The sequence below is a fragment of the Octopus bimaculoides genome, chromosome 7 (genome assembly GCF_046866305.1).
Source record: "Octopus bimaculoides isolate indiv1 chromosome 7, ASM4686630v1, whole genome shotgun sequence".
NCBI lineage: Eukaryota > Metazoa > Mollusca > Cephalopoda > Octopoda > Octopodidae > Octopus > Octopus bimaculoides.
In genome coordinates, this window is record NC_142934.1 from 926,400 (window position 1) to 948,051 (window position 21,652).

Here is a 21,652-nt window from a genome sequence, read left to right on the forward strand (position 1 = left end):
TATATATATGCGTAGTTTTAGATTGACATGCATATATATCCATGCATATGAAAGCGATTAACATTCATTTAAAAATTGTGAAACATTTCTGTAGAGCAGGTCAAATATACATACATACATATATATACACATGTGTGTGTGTGTGTATATATATATATATATATACACATACACATATATGCGTGTGTGTATTTATACATGTATATATATAAATAATAATAATTAATGAAATTATTTCCAGTACTGAAAATACGTGATCAATATTATGATATCTAAGACTGTGTTATATGAATAGATATGATCTATCTCAGTACGTTCTCTACAATACAGAAATTTTAATTTTGTACAAGCACCTCGTATACACGCACAAAGAGCTCATAAATATACGCACATGAACACAGACGCATTCACACTCGTACACATTCACACACACACACACACACACACACACGTAGTATTGTACTTTGGGAGGCTCATTCGGCGAATAAATACACCTGCACTGAATGTAATATACTATTTTTAATATTATGGCATAAAGTTTTAGTCCGTGTATCACGGTAATTTATTACACAAGTGTGGCGGTTACAACATCCTCTTCTTTATGTAATTGCATTGCAAAAAGGGCAGGACATTGAAAAGATCACAGTGGTGCGACAAACGTCTTTATCAAACGAACCCGAAAGTAATTAAATATATTCATTAAACAAGATCCAAATAAGTGAAGGTACTACAACCAGTACTCGTGTCTTTATTGGTGGAATGAGGAACCCAAAATATAATAGTGGTTTAATATCACGAGATCATATCAATAATTTTGGGACATTAATTCTAAAGAGTTTATACATATATGCATAACTAATATATATATATATATATATATATATATATATATATATATATATATATATATATATATATATATATGTGCACATGCATACAAAGATACATACGCGCGCACATACACATATGAATATGATCACATATATATATATATGTTTTATATATATTTATGTATCTTTATGTATTCGTAAATATATATATATACGTATATTTATGTGTATATATATATATATGTACATATGTATGTATGTATATATATATATATATATATACGTGTATATATAAAGATACATATATATGCATATATATATACACATGTGTATGCTTTATATATATATATATATAAATATATATATATATATTTATTATGTATTTATATATACATATTTGTATGTGTATATATATGTACATGTAATATTGGACTGCAATTCTTCCACATAGCTTCTTTCATCATTCTGCTTTTAGTTCAAGACCTTACTCCAGCCAATGCGTTGGAAATTACGCCTTTTTTTTATTTACACCTACATATAATGTGTGTATGTATAATAGATATATACGTGTATGTATGTCTATATGCTTATAATATATTTATGTACATGTATGTATATATGCATATGGTATATATATATAGATATATACATATATATATACACACATATACGTATACATATATATATATATATATATATATATATATATATATATATATACGCCGTTTTGTTGTAATCTTTGCGTGTGTATACAAATAATGAAGCTTGTTTGATTGAATGGTGTTTCTTCATGATTATGCATATATCTGTCGGGGAAGAATGTATCAACATCGACACATTGAAATTAATAAGGGTAATTAATTAATTAATTATTCATATAAGTTTATATTTCTAGCTATGCTTGTGTGTCTTTGCCTGTGTTTGCATATATATATCTCTATACATATATGTATGCTTGTTTTTCTGACTGCTTAGTTGTGTGCAAAACGCTTTCTATGTGTATGTGTGACAAACATACATACAGAAATATGCGTTTTCGTTAATTATATACACACACACTCAAGCTATGTTATGCGTATATATCAATATATGTATATATGTATTTGCATATATGTATATATACATATATATATATGCAAATATATATACGTATTTGTGTATATGTGCATATATGTATGTATATATATATATGTACATATATACACACATACACCCACACGTACTCAAACACATATTCATCCGTCCACCCTCAGTCTGAAGAAATGAATAAAATCTACTACGTGGTTTTTGGGTAACTTTTCTGAAATGTGTGTGTGTGTGTGTATATATATATATATATATATGCATGCATATGTGTGTATGTCTGGTGTGTCTGCTTATATATAATTTATCTGAAAGTTTGACTCACATGCAAGCCAAAGTTAATATAAATACATATACCTATACGTATGTATATATGTATATACATATATATGTTGTATGTATATACATGCATACATATATTTGTTTGTGTGGCCGTGTGCATGTGTATTTACAAGTAATATATGTGTGTATATATATATATAAGCATGTATACATATATATATATATAAAGCCATATGTGTGTATGTTTCTGTCTCTATATGTATATATATGCATATAAATTCAAAGATATATATATACGTATATACTTATATATATATATATACATATATATACATATACATATACGTGTGTGCATGTATATATACATTTATATATGCATATATGTATATAAAATGTTGATATATAGTGTGTTTTATGAAAGGCTGAATAGTAATAATACGGCTGTCCAGCAAGTTGACATCAATATACTAATGGAAGATATCGATATTGAAGCACGGCCCGTTGCCCGGCCAATTTGGTTAGCTCCAGGAACGTCAGGTTTGTAGTAATGCTGGGTACTTTGCCTCGGCACATTAGTCAATGTACGAGTACTAAGATCAGAATGCAAGCCACTTTTCGGTTCATTAGAGCTGCTTCGAGTCGACTGCGTGTATGGCTTACAAAATCTTGATTTAGCATCTGAAATAGAGAAAATAGCATAGTTAGATCAACCAATTTTATAAGATATCCATTTTCTTGATCATTGTGCAATGAATTATTTTCGTTTATTGATTTTAATAAAATGGAATTGCTAAAATATGTTTACCTCGGTTGTCTTTCCTGAACACACACACACACGTGTACTCATACATGTATATACCATGTCTGAGTATTGCCAAATATGGGAGCGATGTGGAATAACTGTGATTGCGCGTGGGACGAACCCGAGTAACAGCCGAATCCATCATCTACTATTAAGAAGGCAAGGCAAGCGGTATTCTTGTGTCTTTTGGCTATGGAGAAAGAGGTTGTGAGGTGGACGAAGCTGAATAGATTGAGATTCATATTTCACATTCACATGCTGTGCTTCAGGAAATTTGAAATCACAGAATACATTTTAAAGATATCCGTCGATTTCAAGATCCATGAATGCGACATGCTGTCGAAGGCCTCCTTATAATCAACCCATGCAGAACTGAGATTTCTGTGTTTATGTCCGTTCTCAAGGATCATGCAATTAAGAGTTGGTCTTTGCATCCATATGATCCTCGTCGGCACCATTTTTTTCTTTTCCAGTGGGGAAAATTTCGTCCTGTCCCTTAAATTTGTATGTTTTCATTGAATAACTGAACTAATTTTTATGTGCGCATGGTAGCCAGAAATTTGGCACCATAGCATTACCAGGAGATTTCCACTTTACCAGAGTAGAGTAGTTGCACTTTGCAATCATTGGTGTCTATACTTTTGTAGTTATCCTGGTTGATGTAAAGAAAGTAACAAGAGTCTTTTCAACGCCTTTATTAGAAAGCTCTGTAACTTCTTCAGGCGGAGCTATCATCGGTGTGCTTTCGGAAGACGGTTTCTCTGTTTATCGAGGTAGAGTAGATCTTTCCTGCTGCAGTTATTTCCGAGATGGGTGTGCCTAGCTGGAGCATATTAATGACAATATAACAGCTAAGCACTTTACAAACTCTCTCTATAGACATTTTTTTTTTGAGGGGTTAAGGAATGAAGCCATAAAGATAAATGTTGATAAAAATCTGGTGAGAGAATTATAATGGAAGAGATAGTCAGATAAAGATTGGCAGAGAGAAAAGTAGGTGAAAGATTGAGACAGAAAAGGGAAGTTTAGTGCTGAGAATATAGAAAAAAGAAATTGAAATGGGTATACAAACACACACACAAGTGTGTATTTACGCATACATGCATTCATATATATACATTTTTAAACATAAGAATATATATATGTATAGAGAAAAATATATACATTCATACGCACACTCATATATGTATATACGATATATGTATACAAATACATATATAGAGAGAGGGGTATAATATGCCTGTGTTTGTATGTATGTTTGAATTCGTATGTAAGTCTCTGTGTGTGTGTGCGCGGTGGGGAGGTTCATGTACTGAAAATTACAATTGATAAGTAAATGATGGGACATAAAACACTGTGGCCATTCTTGGTGGTGGTGGTGCTGCTGCTGCTGCCCGTGATATTTTTATTGTTGTTGTTTAACTCTGATGCGGCCATGTTAGTGCAGATAAATCGCTGAATATTTAAGATCGTTCAATCTCTATTTCAAGTATAGCGTAACTGAGACTACATTTTCAAATGTCTGTAATCCAGATATATGTATATACGACTGCATTATTTTCTTCCTGGTTGTTTTTTAAAAATAGTGTATCTGGGACTACAATGTATCTAGGATGATTTAATGTTTCCTTTCTTGCTTTTCCTCGGTTTTGTCTTGACTGAAACAAAGTCCATCCGTTGATATCCTGTCTTTTATTTACAGGCAGGATGTTTGGCACTTCCTTGTAGCATGTATTTTTGTTTTATTTAACCCAGTCAGATTTGATCCAGCATACCTCTGATCGAAGACATGCCAACCATGGTCAGACCTTTGACAGCTTTCTATCAAGTTGCACCATCGCGGCACATGTGAAAGAACATCTTTCCGTTACACCCTCAATCAATTCTCGGTGTTTGCCAGGGTTCGATTCTTTCCCTCATCCTCTTTCTTCTATATATCAATGACAGACTTCGTTTCTATATTTAAGAGATGAGGAATTATGTGCATTATTTACAACCACACAGTCCGGAACTATGTGGTTCGGAGCGTGGCACATTGGGCAAGTGTCTTCCACTAGAGCCTCGGGCCGACCGAAGCCTTGTGAGCAGATTTGGTAGAGGGGAAACTTAAAGAAACCTGTCATATATATATGAATATATTTGTGTCTGTGTTTGTCCCTCCACCATCGCTTGACAACCGATCTTAGTGTGTTTGCGTCCCCGTAACGTAGCAGTTCGGCAAAAGCGAACGATAGAATAAATACTAGGCTTGCAAAGAATAAGTTCAGGGATCGATTTCTTCGACTAAAAGGCGCTGCTCCACAATGGCCACAGTCAAAATGACTGAAAGAAGCAATAGAATGTGCGTGTGTGTGTGTGTGTGTGCGCGCGTATGCGTCTATGTATGTTTCGTTTGCGTGTATCTTTCCGTTGTTCTTTCTAAGTTATCTCCCCATCCCCACCTTTAATACTATCGTAACCCCAAAGTCATAAAATATTTCCTGTTTCCGCTATGAAAACATGCCAGCAGCAGTAGCAGCAGCCAATAGGTTTCTTTCTCTATCGCCATGTTGTTTAACTGTATCACTCTTTCGTTACTCAAGTGTAAAACTTATTCACTAATATAACGTTTTGCCAAGGTTAATCTAAATATTGTTATTCTGTCAGCGATTATATATATTTCATTGCATTTCTTGACTTATGAACGTAGAGCCTGCTATTAATGATAATGGTAATAATAACAACAATAATAATAATAATTGGTGCTTTAGGGAATGTGAGAAAAAAAAAACATAGTGAAATGGTTAAAGGAGATTGGAATGGAATGTTCTGTGGAGCGGCTGTAGAAGGTTTGCCTCATAGGAACAGGAAAGACGATCAGAATGGATTTTAACACTTGTAGGCTTATTGGAATCATGTCAATATCTGAGGTTACAAGTAGCAACGCGCTACCAAAGTGAATCAATAAATAAGATCGATAAGGCGGTGAGCTGGCAGAATCGCTAGCACGTCGGGCGAAATGCTTAGCGGTATTTCGTCTGTCTTTACGTTCTGAGTTCAAATTCCGCCGTTATCGATTTTGTTTTTCTTCTATCGATTTTGTTTTTCTTCTTTTCGGGGTCGATAAATTAAGTACAAGTTGCATACTGGGGTCGATCTAATCGACTGGACTCTTCCCCCAAAAGTTCGGTTCAATCCTGAATGCCCATCTTTCCGAATAATTAACGGTAAATTCTCTTGTTACATATTTTATTTTATTCCTTGTGTGCGTGCGCACGTGCGCTTCTATACGCTGATTATAAATAATTTCATACATTTTATAGCTTCATTAAACTGCAAAATGACACCAGTACATGAATAGTTTGTTATATTGTTAGTGTAGCAAAGATCTTAGCTATATAGGTGGAAACATGGAAATCGAACTGACTGATCATTTCAACAGGCGTGGAATTTTGCTGGCATTGGATCGGAGCTGCTGAAGATTCTCTTTGTAAGTATTTGTTTAATGTTTTAGAAGTGATCTATCTGCTTCGTAGACTAATTTTTTGTTAAAAGACAGAATTCTCAACGAATTGCAAATAGATTTTTTTCAAAATATTTTTAGGGTTGGTGACTTACATAAAATGTTGCTCTTTTATTTTTAAATGAGTTTTCATTTAAATCTAGTATTACCACTGACCGATTCACTAATTTATACATTGTTTAAATGTAAATTTGAATCCTTATTCTTTTCTACTTCTCAGGGGCTAAAGGCAGAGAGTGAAGGCTTGATCTTGGCTGCCCAAGATCAAAATATATCGACCCGGAACAATCACGCCAATGTGATGAAAAATGGTATAGACCGAAATTTTTGGAGAGGGGTCCAGTCGACTAGATCGACCCCGAAAGGATGAAAGGCAAAGTCGACCTCGCCAGAATTTGAACACAGACGAAATACAGCTAAGCATTTGGACCGGTGCGCTAACGTTTCTGCCAGCTCGCCGCCTTAATTTTAAATCCTTATTGTTTAGAAAACATAGTGGCAGACTGTACAGAACCGGTAACTTGAGGGGGGGTCCACGTTTCTCTATTAAAGCAATCTATCATCTCGATAAAAAGATCTTTCTATTAAAGAATATTCTCCATTTCTTGTGTTATTATTGGGGCTCACTACTAACAATATTTAACAGAAACAAATACATGTGTGTATATATATATATATAATGTGTGTGTGTGTGTGTATATATATATATATATAATGCGTGTGTGTGTGTGTGTGTGTGTATATATATATACATACGTGTGTGTATATATATACAAATGTGCGCGTATATGCGCGTGCGCGTATGTATATATGTGTGTTTATGTGCATGTGCGTGTATATATATATGTGTTTATGTGCGTGTGTGTGTGTGTAAGTATATATATGTTTGTACATATATATGTGTATATATATGGGAGAATGTACGAAAAAACAACGACAGGTGGTGTAAATAACAAAAGGATGTATTAGTATGACGCTCGGGAATACGGAAAGTCTTTGACGATTCGAGCTACGCTCTTCAACAGAAAGAATACGGAGACAAGGAGAAAAACACGGAGAAAAAAAAATTGAATAGTGTTCAGTCAACGGTCAATCATAATAATGGCTGACCGGAAGTTAGAAATTCTTTTTTCAGGAGAGCTAAGAAAAGGGGGAGATAACAAACGGTGATCGAAGAACGAGGGGCTGTGTGTGTGGGAGATAGAATGCTGGTGATCTTGACGTATGTAGTGTGAAAATGGGGAAAGGAGTTGGTCAGTTGTAGTGTGTGCGTGGTGTGATGCGTGGGTATTGGTGTGATGTGATGGGTGGGTGAGGGTGGGGTAGAGGTAGGATGGGGTATGTGGGTGGGTGGGTGGTGTAAGGAATTGGATGGGAAGGTGGAGTGTAATGGGATGAGCTTATGAGGGAGTGTCGACGATGAAGGGGGAAGGGGACGGTGGATGTAAGACAGGGGGAAGGTGGGTATGGGAGGGGAGAGAAAGAGAGGACGAGAGAGTGAGAGGGTGAGAGTGTAGAGAGTGAGAGAGGAGAGAGAGTAAGGGTGTAGAGAGTGAGAGAGGGGGGAGTACGAGAGAGGAGAGAAAGAGTAGGGTTGAAGAGAAGTGGGAAGGAAGAGAAGTGGGAGTGAAGAGACGTACAAAGAAGTAGGAGTCGGAGTGGGGGAGGGGGAGAGAGGCAGGAGGAGGGGAGGGTAGTTGAGCCCATGTGGCGCAAAGGAGCGAAGATTAATCCCTGTTCACACATACATATAAACAAATATATATATAAATAAATATATAAATAAATAAATATATAAATAAATATATAAATAAATAAATATATATATATATATATATAAATAAATAAATATATAAATAAATAAATATATATATATATAAATAAATATATATATATATATATATATATTTATTTATTTATTTATTTTTTTTTTTTTAAGTTTCAGCTGCGGCCATGCTGATGCACCACCGTGTTGCTACACTGTTATTACAGGGAGCCTCTTACAATATGTGGCACTTGGTGAAGAATGGAGTTTGATTTAGCAACCCTCATTTGCACCTCCTGACGCGAGGTAGGTTCATCTGGGACTCTCGATAGGAAGAGGTCCAGCTTTGATTTAAAAACTCCATATTATATATCCAGGTTTGCGTATACACATATTAATGTGTGCATATACAAATTCATATATTTAGGTAAACACACTTATATATATTGTTGTATATATATATATATATATATATATGTGTGCGTGTGTTTGTTTTGTGAGTGATGTATTTGAACCGACATGATTTTCTAAGACACGAAAAGAAGGTGAACTGAAATCTACTCACTGTCTTGTAAATAGAGAGAAGCTTTTGGCTTTCTCGATGACAAAACTTCAATATCTGGCATCGAAGAACACTGTACGCTTTTCATTCGATAGATATCATTGTTTAACCAAGTTGAGTTGATTCTCCTAGAAGATGTAATTACCTGGTTAAGAGAGAAATTGTAGAAAAACTTTAATAATAATAATAATAATTTTAAAGAAATTTGACAAATTAAGTAAATATAAGGACCTGGAAATTGAAATACAGAAGATGTGGCATCTTAAAGCGAGAAATGTTATTGTTGGTGCCCTGAGTGTGATAAAAAAAAAAAAGGAAAACAATGTTAGAAACATGTAGATAAGACCCCAGGACAATCATGTGTCAAAAAATCCAAAAGATTGTTCAGACAAGTACTGACTACATCCTTAGAAAAACCCTATCAAATTAATTGTCTGTGTTGCTTTACATGAACATATTTTGCTACTGCCACTCCCCACCTCAAGCTTCCAGTCATACTGTAACATTTCTTATCCTTCACTCGCCCAAAGCAAGTTGGGTATGTCTCGGCAAGTGATTGTAACAAACATGCAGATGAAAAGTAAATAACAACAGCATCATCATCAACAACAACAATAATAAGGCGTTCCTTTCTCCCTGAATATTCGAAAATGTAGACCCCCTTTTTATCACAAGAACACTACAGTTTTCTCTGATCAGACATACAAACGATCGTCTTTAGAAAATTTAGAAACTTTAATATCTACAACCATCTTCTCCCTGACTACTCGAGTATGTAAACACCTTTTATTGACGCAACAAATAAAACGGACGATAACAATTAAGGTGATAAACTCCTGCCAATATACAAACTGCACAATTACGGAAACTGTAAATCACAGCAAAACCTATAAAAAGAAAAGGAAAATTAAAAAGAAAAACAAAAGAAAAAATTCAACTGTGTAAAGATCAGTATATAACATTATTTTTTCTATCAATAATTAAAAACAGAATACTAAACCGGGAAGCGTTTGCACACTCTCCAAAAGCATAAAAGACACACAATGCTGCACACTCCCCAGCAACATGGAGGTATAGCAAGTGATGCAATAGAAATTTGCCTCAATCTACCAAATATAGTTATAATAATTGTCCTGATGCAGTACCAGAGAGAGAGAGAGAGATATCAGTTTCACAAAATATAATGTGAATGGGAACAAAGAAAAATCAGAGACAACCGACGCTCATTCAATACACGCCGAACCATAGGTTCGCTCCCATGTGTCACAATTAAGACATGGACGAAGAACACAAACTCCTGGCTAAGTGTTGCATGTGAGATCGGGGAAATCAGCTCACAGCTTCTTTACTGCCTTGAGAAAGAATTGTGGAACATCTGCAAACAGCAATTAGTTCCTGAGACTCGACCAACAGAGATACAAAGCAAGACTGCTGCTGCTGTTAAAGAGCAGCCGATCTTCTTTACGAGAACGGTTTGAGATATTAGAAAAAAAGAAAGCTGCCTTCTAATCATCACCACCAGGTGGGGCTATGTTCTGCTGTTACTTGTTTGGTGATCCTTCCATTTGGAGGAGCTTCTTTTCGAGAGGTTTTAAACAACAGTATCTGGTCGATTAATTCTAACCACCCATCTCTGATTTCGGCTGATTAGAGCATTCTGTAGACTTGGGCGGTTTTCATCTGACGAATGCTCTGCTTCCATTCTATATTTTGGTTTCATGATGTTTCTTTGTTCCCTAATGCAAGAGGCTTATTGTGTCGACATTCTGGCCCCAACCGACGTAACTAACTTTCCCTACCACACATCGATCTCGCACAGGCTTCTTCAAATCTTCGTATCAGAGACATCTTGAAACTCAGATTAATTTTCCAGTTTTCTTTTCTTCTTTCCTTCTCTGTTTTCACTGTTCTCTTTTTCCATTTGTCCTGTCCTTGACAAATAACCTGGGCAAAGAGCCAGGGACTTCTGTCTTTTATATCTCGTTCACTTGCGCGCGCGCGCGTGTGTATCCTTGTTTGAGTTTTCCTCCCAGCTAATCTGACCAATTATAACGCCGTCCTTGTTGCTGCGGTTGAAATAATTTCATTCTTTTCACTTCAGGAAAACCATGAACACCACTACATCATTGTTCCACATCCTTCCATCCATTTATTTATGTTATTTATATCTACGCTTTTTATGCTAGAATCTAGTAGCGCCTAATTACTGTTGTTGTTAATGTTACCGTAATTAACTGGGCGAAAATGAAAGAAGGACCCTCATGAAACAAAAACTAGAATCAAGAATCCCACCCCACCCCCTACACACAAACACCACAAAATAAAATGACGTATAACTCGGGGACTAAATAAATAAATAAATAATGGAAGCAGACAAAAGTCTATTTCCAGTAAGTTGGTGAGAAGAAGTACGACAACAAGAGTAACAAAAATATTAAAATCAAGAATAACAACATCAACACCTGCAACAACCATAGCAACTACTACTGCAGCGAAAACAACGGCAAGAGCAACTACTACTACTACTACTACTACTACAATATTAAAAACAGCAACAACAATAACAAGAACAAAGATGTAACAAATTGATGAGCAGATATGATGTGGCATCACTTTAACTATGACACTAATGAGGAACGGAAGAATTCTGTAGAACGATGCTATGTTTTGTTCATTAACCATTCTTTACAGACGATTAACGAACAACAACACCTGAATCTCTGGGAGAGTGTGAGATGGGGGTGGAGCAACGTTCGACTAGGTGGTCGTGGTTAATTAGAAAACGGTAAAGAATGATTTATAGTCAATATGACAGCGCTCCTATGATAATGCCAGGGGATCTGAAGTGGGTAACTCTACCTGGTTGGCCGATCTGCTACAAGAAGTAGTCAAATCTCCCTCAAATTGTACCCTACCGTTTTATAGACGAAAAGGTCACATCGGCTCATAAAATTCTAGATTTAACTTACGGCCAACTGGAACGTCTTTGATTATAGGTTTGTTTGATCAATTCCAACTTTGGGTTTACATACCAAGACGAAAACGGAAGTGGAAATAGTGAATGAGAGAGGAATGGAGTGGGGTTAGAAGGAGAGAGGGGTATAAAAGGAGAGAGAGGGGGCATAGAAAGAGAGATAGAAGAGAGAAAATGTGGCAGAGGAGGGGACGAAGGAAAGTGAGGAGAGAAGAGATACAGGAAGGAGAAAGAGAAGGAAGGAATGAAAACTTCCGGTTAGGAGATTCGTAGGTAATGGAGCTAGTCTCACAACAAGCTAGGACACGATTTCAAATAAATTATCTATCAATCACGTAATATATATGATGTATTCATACAGGGACAAATGGAAAAGAATAGACAGAGAGCGTGAAGGAGTGTGGAAGTGACATATGTAAAAGGAGAAAGAAAAAAGACAGAAAAGAGTGAAGTTATAAGAGGGTGAGACTAGATAAGGCTTAGCTGTGCGGTGAAGAAGCTAGCTTCTTCATAATTAATTTGGCAGACGGAAACATTGTGATAGATTTAATCGATCTCTGGATTAACAGCTCCACCTGCCATTTCAGAGTGTTTTCTAGAGTTTAGACAATTGTAAATATTTGTATTAAATCTCTTGTCTTTGAATCGCTTCATCTATTCTTGCTATCGGTCCCGGACTCCCTAATAAGGGGTCATGAGCATTACTCTTCTCTTTCCTCTATGTCATTAAAAGGGGCTGAAAAGGTATAGAAATGCGAAATGTAAAATGTGTAAAGGTTAAGCGTTGAAAGAAAATGCAAAGTGTGAACGTCTGGAGTAGACCTAGGTACAACGGAAATGCTGATAAAATATTGGTAAGATACCCAAAATATTCAGACTTACCAATTCCACATTCTTACTTTACCGCATTCATTGCACTTCTTATCTCTACTCACACTCTTTCTTACCCCTTCTCTCTCTCTCTTTCTCTCTCTCTTTATCTCTCTATCTACCTATCTCGCTGTTCTTCTCTGTCGTTCTTCCACCCCCAATCCTCAACCCTTTATTTCGCACCTCCTCTCTCACCATGATAACAAAGCAATGTATCTGCATACATACATACATACATACATACATACATACATACATACATATCGTGATATATGCATACACATCACATATAATTACATGTGTGTGTATACACCATGAACATATATATTTACACAAAATGTACATTCAGGCTTACAGACACATACACATGCCTTGTCAAACACAAAAAACACTGATAAACACAAACATTAATGTGTGTATGTGTGTGTGTGTGTGTGCACATATCAACCGAGATACCCGGTGTTGCCCATGTAACAATTTAGACTGAAATTTTTTCAATAATATATATTGTCATGTATATACATATGTATATATGTGAGTGTATATATATATATATATATATATATATATATATATATATATATATATATATATATGTATATATATATATATATATATATATATATATATATATATATATATATATATGTATATATATATATATATATATATATATATATATATGTATGTATGTATGTATGTATGTATATCCGAACTCAGTATATATAATATATAAGCTGGTATATAATGAGCTTTGTGTGTGAGAATGTGCTTGTGTCATACTTCACAATTATGTTGGCAAAACATATACAATGATTCAAAAATTCAAATATACGCACACGCACAGCCTTCCCGCGCATATCATTACACTATACCACTCGCTCACTCATTATTTCCCTTTGCAATCACTCAACACTATCCCGTTTCTATATTTAACCCTCCCATTGCAATATCATTTGAATTCACGTCGCTTTCTCTTATAGAAATGTTTTTTTCCTCCCCTTGTGCCCACATTAATAGTCCTTTTTCACAGTTTATACCTTTTGGTTTGGTGAATATTCCCAGAAATAAATAAATTGATATATAACAATCATTCTGTTGTAAAAAACAAATTGAATTGTTCTTTGAAAAACTTTTTTTTTTTCTGACTCAAATGAGACAATAAAAAAGGACAAGACAGAATCAAGGGAACACACGTCTCGTTTACACACACACACACAAACACACACACAGACAAACACACACATGCGCATCCATTTCTATATTTATTTCTCTACAGAAGTGTCTACCTGTTGAAAATATGATTGCTTTGCCTTTCCTCGTGCCAGCCACGTTAAGTTTCTTTTGCACATTCACACACGCACACACAGACACACACACACACACACACATACAAACACACACGCATACATACACAGACATACACACACACGCACATATATATGCATGCTTATTTACATGTATACATACATATATGTATACATATACACTTGCATACATACACAAAGATTTATATGGATGTATTCTAAGCTTGTACACACACACACACACACACAACACACATTGGTAGCACTGCTCCCACTATCTCACATATCATTCCTGCATTTCTTCCATTTCTTCTCCAAATAAACAGATAACACCATCACAGTGCATATCTCATATCTCTCTATCTCTCCCTTCACATCTCTAACCACTTGGGTTGCTAACTTCGTCGCATTTCAACGAAAGCAAGTTAAAAACAAAATTCTTGTTATTGTTATTGTTATTATTATTGCAATTGTTGTTGTTGTTGCTATTCCACTTCAGGTCAATTGTGATTGAACAATGGCAATCCATCCTCGACCACCCCATTATTTATCCAGCTATGAATTCTCTGGACTACATTATCGAAGATTTCCATTTCTGTGAAAGAACGACCATATTGTCTGATTGAAGGAAGATCAATTTGCTGCTATTTCTAGCGAGCACAACGACCTCGTAAAAGTCATCTTTGATTAGCTGTTTGTTGTAGATGTTTATATTCCTGTTGTTAATGGTGATGATGGTGGTTGTGTTGTTGATGTTGTTGTTGGTGGTGGTGGTGGTGGTGCTGTAAGGAAGCAAAGTGATAGTCTCTAATTCAGCCTTTTGATATCTTCCTGGTAGCGCTTTACAAAAGATAGGACAAAACCGTTATTCGCTCGCCGGGTGGAGTGTTTGGGGTGGAGCTTAGAGACCAAGTAAAATGGCAAGGGAGAGAAAGGAATCCACGAGAGGGAAGGGAATGGGAAGTCTGTGTGTATGTGTAAGGAAAAATGATAGAGGGTAAGTCAAACAGACAGACAAACAGCTAGACAGAGGTACGCAGCGGTTTGCCAAAGAAAGGCAGATGTTTTTGGTAATGTCTCAGAAAGAGCATTGTCACATTCTTGCGTTAACCATTGTAATTCTATTCCTGTTTGTCTTGCAGTGATCGACATTTAACTAATAGCGACTGCCAGTTTTATCACAACCTATCTTGCCAGCATCGGCGTTATATATGCATATTTACATTGTTTCATAGAAAAATATAAGTGGATGGGTGGGTGTCTTTGTGTATATTATACATGTATATATGTATATCTTCACGCACACATATATTCATACATTTATATATATATATTTATATATATATGCGTGTGTGCGTGTACGTGTGTGTTAATATACATATATATGTATACATAAATACATACATATATGCATATATATATATATATATATATATATATATATATATATATATATATATATATATATATATATATATACAATTCATCCAAATATTTCTCTATCATTTATAACTTTATACATACATATAATTTTCCGTTTGTGTATGCATGTAGACACACACAAGCACGCTCGCACGCACACACACACACACAAATATGTACATGTTTTGTGTATAAGTATATACATATGTATGCATACGTGTATTTCACAATGTATGGGTGCTTGAACCATGCATGTAAGGGAAAGGAAAGGCAAATTAAATATAGACATCAACTCAGAAACATTTCTATTAAAACACTGTTATCACCAACCACTCCCAATTTAGCAATGTAGTAGTAGTAGTAGTAGTAGTAGTAGTAATGGTGGTGGTGGTAGTTTAAACCACGGCAGATTGGGCTGCAGGTGCCCTTTTGACATAAAGGTATGTAAATATATTTGCCTCCTAATCCAAGAATCGGAACCCCCAAATGAAAGTGTCTCCCCCAAAGAAATAAAAAATCTTACCAAATATAGAGAAACAAAAAATGATAACGGAATAGGAAGATTGAATCGGGAAACAATTCTTATAATAATGGGTGCTTTAGGAAGAATTAAGAAATAGCGATAAAAACCTTTCATTCTACACTTGTTGTTAGCCTCGCCAATATTTTGTGCCTTGTAGAATTATAACCAATTTGTTGCAGCAAAATCCAATCTGGACATCGCAACGGCCACATGGACTCTGGCAGTGAGAACCACTGCTTGACTAGAAAGGACTATGGTTATTATGATTGTTAAGGCAGCGAGCTGGCAGAGTCGTTAGCACGCCGGACAAAATGCTTAGCGACATTTCGTCCGTCCTTACGTTCTGAGTTCAAATTCCGCTGACGTCGACTTTGGCTTTCATCTATTCGTGGTTGATAAATTTAGTATCAGTTGCGTACAAGGGTCGATCTTATCGACTGGCCCTCTCCCCTAAATTTCAGGTCTTGTGCCTTTAGTAGAAAGGATTATTATTCGTATTATTTCTTTATCATTATTATTATTATTAAGGCGGCGAGCTGGCAGAATGGTTAGCACGCTGGACGAAATGCTTAGCGGCATTTCGCCCGTCTCTATGTTCTGAGTTCAAATTCCGCCGAGGTCGACTGTACCTTTCATCCTTTCGAGGTCGATAAAATAAGAACCAGTTGCGTACTGGGGTCGATGTAATTGACTCATCCCCTCACCCCAGAATTTCTGCCCTTGTGGCAAAATTTGGAATCATTATTATTATTATCATTATTATCATTATTATTATCATCATCATTATTATTATTATTAGTGGTAATAGTAGTAGTGGTGGTGTTGTAGTATAGTTGGTGTGCCTATTCTATAGTCTGTGATTGAAACTGCTCTCCAATCATTAACGCTCCAATCAACAGCCGTTTTCTGTCCATTTCATTCTTTCTTTTTGTTTATTTCATTTCATGGTATTGACGTCATCACCCATATGTTAATTACTGCCGATAACAAACCATTTCAACGAAGATAGAGTGTCTACAATTAATGAACACAGCCACACTTACCAAACTTTCAAACCTGCCATATATTAATTAATATACAAAATATTCAGGATTTCTTTTGGAATATTATAGGATTTTTTATTTGTTTTTGTGGGTCTAGCAGTATCGTTGTTGTTGTTGTTGTTGATGATGATGATGATGATGAGGGTGATTTTAAATAGAGCCGCGTATTGTTGCTGGTCGGCGTTTTTTGTTGTGGTTTGTTCCTGTTTTATAAACTTTATCAATGAACCGTGTAAACGACGTGTGAATTTGTCTGCTGCACTTCCTGTTACAGAGCCATGTTTAATATCGGCGATGGAGAGAGAGAGAGAGAGAGAGAGATAAGAAAGGCACGATCAGAGATAGACCTAACTATGTATGTGTGCGTGTGCATGTATGTATGTATGTATGTATGTGTGTGTGTGTGTGCGTCCTTCTCTCCTTCTCTCTCTCTCTGTCTCTCTCTCTATATATATGTGTGTGTATGTGTACATGCGTGTATGTGTGTGCGTATATATGTATTTATATGGTAGATAGATAACTACGTAGATAAGTATATAATTGACCGCTGCATATACACATTAGGCCTTCAGAAGGCATACACATACATACATACATACATACATACATACATACATACATTACGCACACATATCAAGGGTACACACACACACGCGCGCGCGCGCAGTGTTTTGTATTCCTCTTCCGATCTAAACGTTTAAACTTCGAGAGATCCATTCTAGCAATGAAGACGTACAGACACGTTACATCTAGCTCACTTTTTAATTATCATTTATATTTATGACAGAATAATCAAAAGTATTGGGTTGGCAACTAAGTTCGAGCGGTTTTTTAAAATTTTGGAATCTATTTTTTCCGAGAATTCTATTTTTGAATCATTTCTGTATTCACTGGCTTCCAATGCTGTCGCTGTCTCCGTCCAAACTCCGTAATTATTAACCTGTCCTTTTGTGTCGGGTTTTCAGATGAGCCTCGATATGTAGGCTGTTAAATTTCTTTGCATGGAATGCAAATTCCGCCGAGGTCGACTTCGCCTTTCATCCTTTCGGGATCGATTAAATAAGTACTAGTTATGCACTGGGGTCGACGTAATCGACTTAATTCCGTCCCCGAAATTTGAGGCATTGTGCTTCTTCTTCTTCTTCTTCTTCTTCTTCTTCTTCTTCTTCATCTTCTTCTGCTTCTTCTCATCATCATCATCAACATCAGCGTTTTGTTGTTGCTGTTTCTAACAGATTCATATCCTATCGTACCTCTCCATCAGGATGGTACCTCTGCCCTTATTGAGTAAGGTATCATCGACTAATGTGTTATCGCTTCGCTTCTTCGAATCTGGAGCTTACTAAATTGCCTGTATACGCAACTATATACATACATTCATACACACACGCGAGCACAGACAGACACACACACAAACAAAGTCCGTTCGTTTCCTGGTTTGTTTATATTTGTGCTTCTGGTTTTACGTTCAACATAAGTCGTCTGTAACCTCTTTGAGAACTTCTCATAAATTAGTCAGAATTACTTGAATGCAACAATCTCTATTCATACAATTTTTTTTTATATTCCTTTAGTTTTCTTCGTAATTTCCTGCATATTATTACTTCTCTAAAATACAAATCTCAACTACCTTCATTTTTATCCTTTTCATATATTTTTCTTTCTTTGTTAGACACACACAGACTGGTGCAGGCGTAGCTGTGTGTTAAGAAGCTCGCTTCCCAACCACATTGTTCCGGGTTCAAGTCTATTGCATGGCACTTTAGGTAAATGTCTTCTACTATAGCCTCGGAGCGATCAATGCCTCGTGAGTGGGTTTGGTCTACGGAAACTGATATGTATACACACACACACACACACATATATATATATATTCGCCATGTTGCACCTCTGAGCTCAACCCTTTTTCCCCCCATTTTCTCTCTATTTATTTCCCCTTATTTCTTTCTGTCAAAGAGCGACAAACTAATACACTTGTTTGTTGTTCCTACACTGGTCTTCGTCGTCTTTGCATCCGTCTTTATCTCACCACACCACTTGACAACTAGTGGCAGTGTGTTTACGTCCCTGCGACTTAGCTATTCAGCAAAAACGTCCGATAGAATAACTACCGAGCTTAAAAAAGTACATACTGGGGTCGGTTCATTCAATTAAAAATTCCTCAAGGCGGTGCCCCAGCAGGGCCGCAGTCTAACAACTGAAACAAATAAAAGATGAAAGCGGTGCAACTGTTTCTCTTTCTCTATTGTAATTACTCGAATCTCTATTAACGGGTCTGTAATGTTAAGACTGCAATCATAGGCAATCCTTTCATCTCACTCCGCGTTATACTATATTTCCGGTTTAGTTTATCCTATAAACATGGATATATATTTTCTGTACGTTAATGTGCTTTGAAGTCTGGTATCTGTTAGATTAGAGTTTATTTTACCTTCCTAAACATTTTCCACAGCTACCAGATACATATAGACTGGGTACTTTACTCGAATATTCATTCTTAGTGGAATTGGTTCGTTGTTTTGGTTTTTACTCTCAAGCTGCGTCGAATCTACCACAGATTCCTATGAGAAACAATCAATAATCTTTTCTACTCTAGGCACAAGGTAGAGTGTGTCTGTTAAATGTTAAATCATAGGGCCCTAAAAGAGAATGACTTTCCCCAGACACAATGAAATATGCTTCAACACACGAATTCACATAAAGAATCTTGCAAACCAAATACAAAACGATACACAGACACACACGCACACACAAACACACATAATTCTTAAACAAGAATATTGTTGACTGTGACCTCGAAGTTAAGCCATCACTAGATTGCTGAAGCGGCCGAAACTTCGAAGTCACTGTCAATAATATTCTTGTTTAAGAATATTAAATCTGTACTCTACGAAAGTATAGAGTAACGCACCAGATTAATGTAAAATTGTTTTTATTATAACTAAACATAAAAACAAACAATAACAATGTGTGTGTGTGTGTGTGTGTGTGTGTGTGTGTTTTCTATTTAATTATTTTAATTAAAAATTAATTTTCGAACGGTTCATATTTCCTCTTCAGTTATACATAATCTCTCCTTTCTCTGTCTCTGTATATGTAATACATAATACACGTACACACACACACACACACACACACACACACACACACACACACATTTATATCGAACAGTTAGAATGACTGATATATGTTTATGCGCAATTGTCATGCTGTGTTCTTGTACAAATACGAAATTTCCACTCAGTACTCTACAATAACGTAACCCGAAACCTCTCTCTCCGTCATTCACCTACACTTAATGACCTTCCAGCTGAACCATTCATTCGTCCTGATCCGATTGGACCTCTCCGCCGTCTCTTTTCCAGCAAATACCACATCCATTACAACACATGATGACATTTCTGCGTGAAACACTGGTCGTGTCTCAGAATCGAGGTTTCAGATAGTTTTAAATGGAGTAAGCTTTTGAAAATGTTTCAGTCGTTTAATTCTTTAAACTCACGTCAGTCACTATCAATCAAACTTATGATCACAGCCGTTCCAACCATTCTCATCCTTCTCTCTGGCATCACGAATATAGAACTAGCGGTTCTCTCTTTCTCTCTGTTGTTGTCACTTACTTTTTCTATATGCTGTGTGCTTTTGTCTTTATCTTCAGTGCCAAAAAGTACTGTCGCCAAAACAGGTTCAGTGCCCAGTCAGCGTCCCATAATCATCATCATCATCATCATCATCATCATCACCATTTAACGTCCGTTGTCCATGTTGGCATGGGTGGACGGTTTGAGAGGAGCTATCAAGGCCAGGAGACGCGCCACACTCCAATCGTCTGTTCTGGCATGGTTTCTAGGGCCGGATGCCCTTCCTAACACCAACCACTTTAAAGAGTACGCCGGATGATTTTTACGTGGCACGAACACCAGTGTTTTATACGTGGCGCCATCACGAGTGCTTTATACGTGGCACTAGAACAGGTGCTGTTCGTGTGGTGCCAGCATCAGTGCTGCAATAAATCGTTTCATTCCGTAATTTGAGAGATATCTGGCTGTTATTTCTAGCAGGAATAGCTACTACCCAGAGGTTTACCCTTTAACTCATATACCGCGTTTTGTTAGTAGTGGTCACGTGTGAAACATATGCGGGGAGATGCCATATTGAAAATTATTCTAACAAGTCTAAGAATAGACCGTTGCAGTCTATATCAAAATGATTAACCAATGGAAGTGCCTCTATGTAACTGCTTGATATGCTAGAAACAACAGTAATATCTGCCTCATATCACTCACACTATCATAGTAAATAAGAAATAGCCCCTTTAATGCAGTTTCAGGTACACTTTTGATGAAAAGACAGGACGGTCGTGTGTGGAAAAGTGCTTGATCTTAGGGCTGCTGATCGAATACCCAACCCAGGGTTAAAGACCAGCAGCTACAGCAACATTAAAAAAAAATAAAAAACAACCACGCCTATTTTATTTTCATGTTGAGATTTATGTTTAGAAAACTTTCTACATAAATATATTTAATTAATACATAAATATAATTAATCTCATAAATGCTTAATTAATCTGTATGCTTTTAAGATTTCATTTTAATAATTGGTGACCAAGTGCAATTTATTTCTTTTTCCATTGGATTACGTAATAGTTTTTCTATTTCAAAGCACAGTAGGGAGATGAATGTAGTGG

At 36.1% G+C, this 21,652-nt stretch overlaps 1 protein-coding gene across 2 annotated transcripts in view; it reads right to left on the bottom strand.

Moving 5' to 3' along the window:
- Positions 1 to 1,257: 1,257 nt before the first annotated feature.
- LOC106872790 (uncharacterized) overlaps positions 1,258 to 21,652 on the bottom strand; it is a 932,929-nt gene continuing 912,534 nt past the window's right edge. For both annotated transcript variants that reach the window (XM_089354571.1, XM_089354572.1), the window contains exons 18-19: positions 8,830 to 8,971; positions 1,258 to 2,873 (exon numbers count right to left, since the gene is read on the bottom strand). In XM_089354571.1, coding sequence (XP_089210697.1) covers positions 2,608 to 2,873; positions 8,830 to 8,971 — 408 coding nt within the window. In that variant the 3' untranslated portion in view covers positions 1,258 to 2,607. The remainder of the gene's footprint in view (positions 2,874 to 8,829; positions 8,972 to 21,652) is intronic.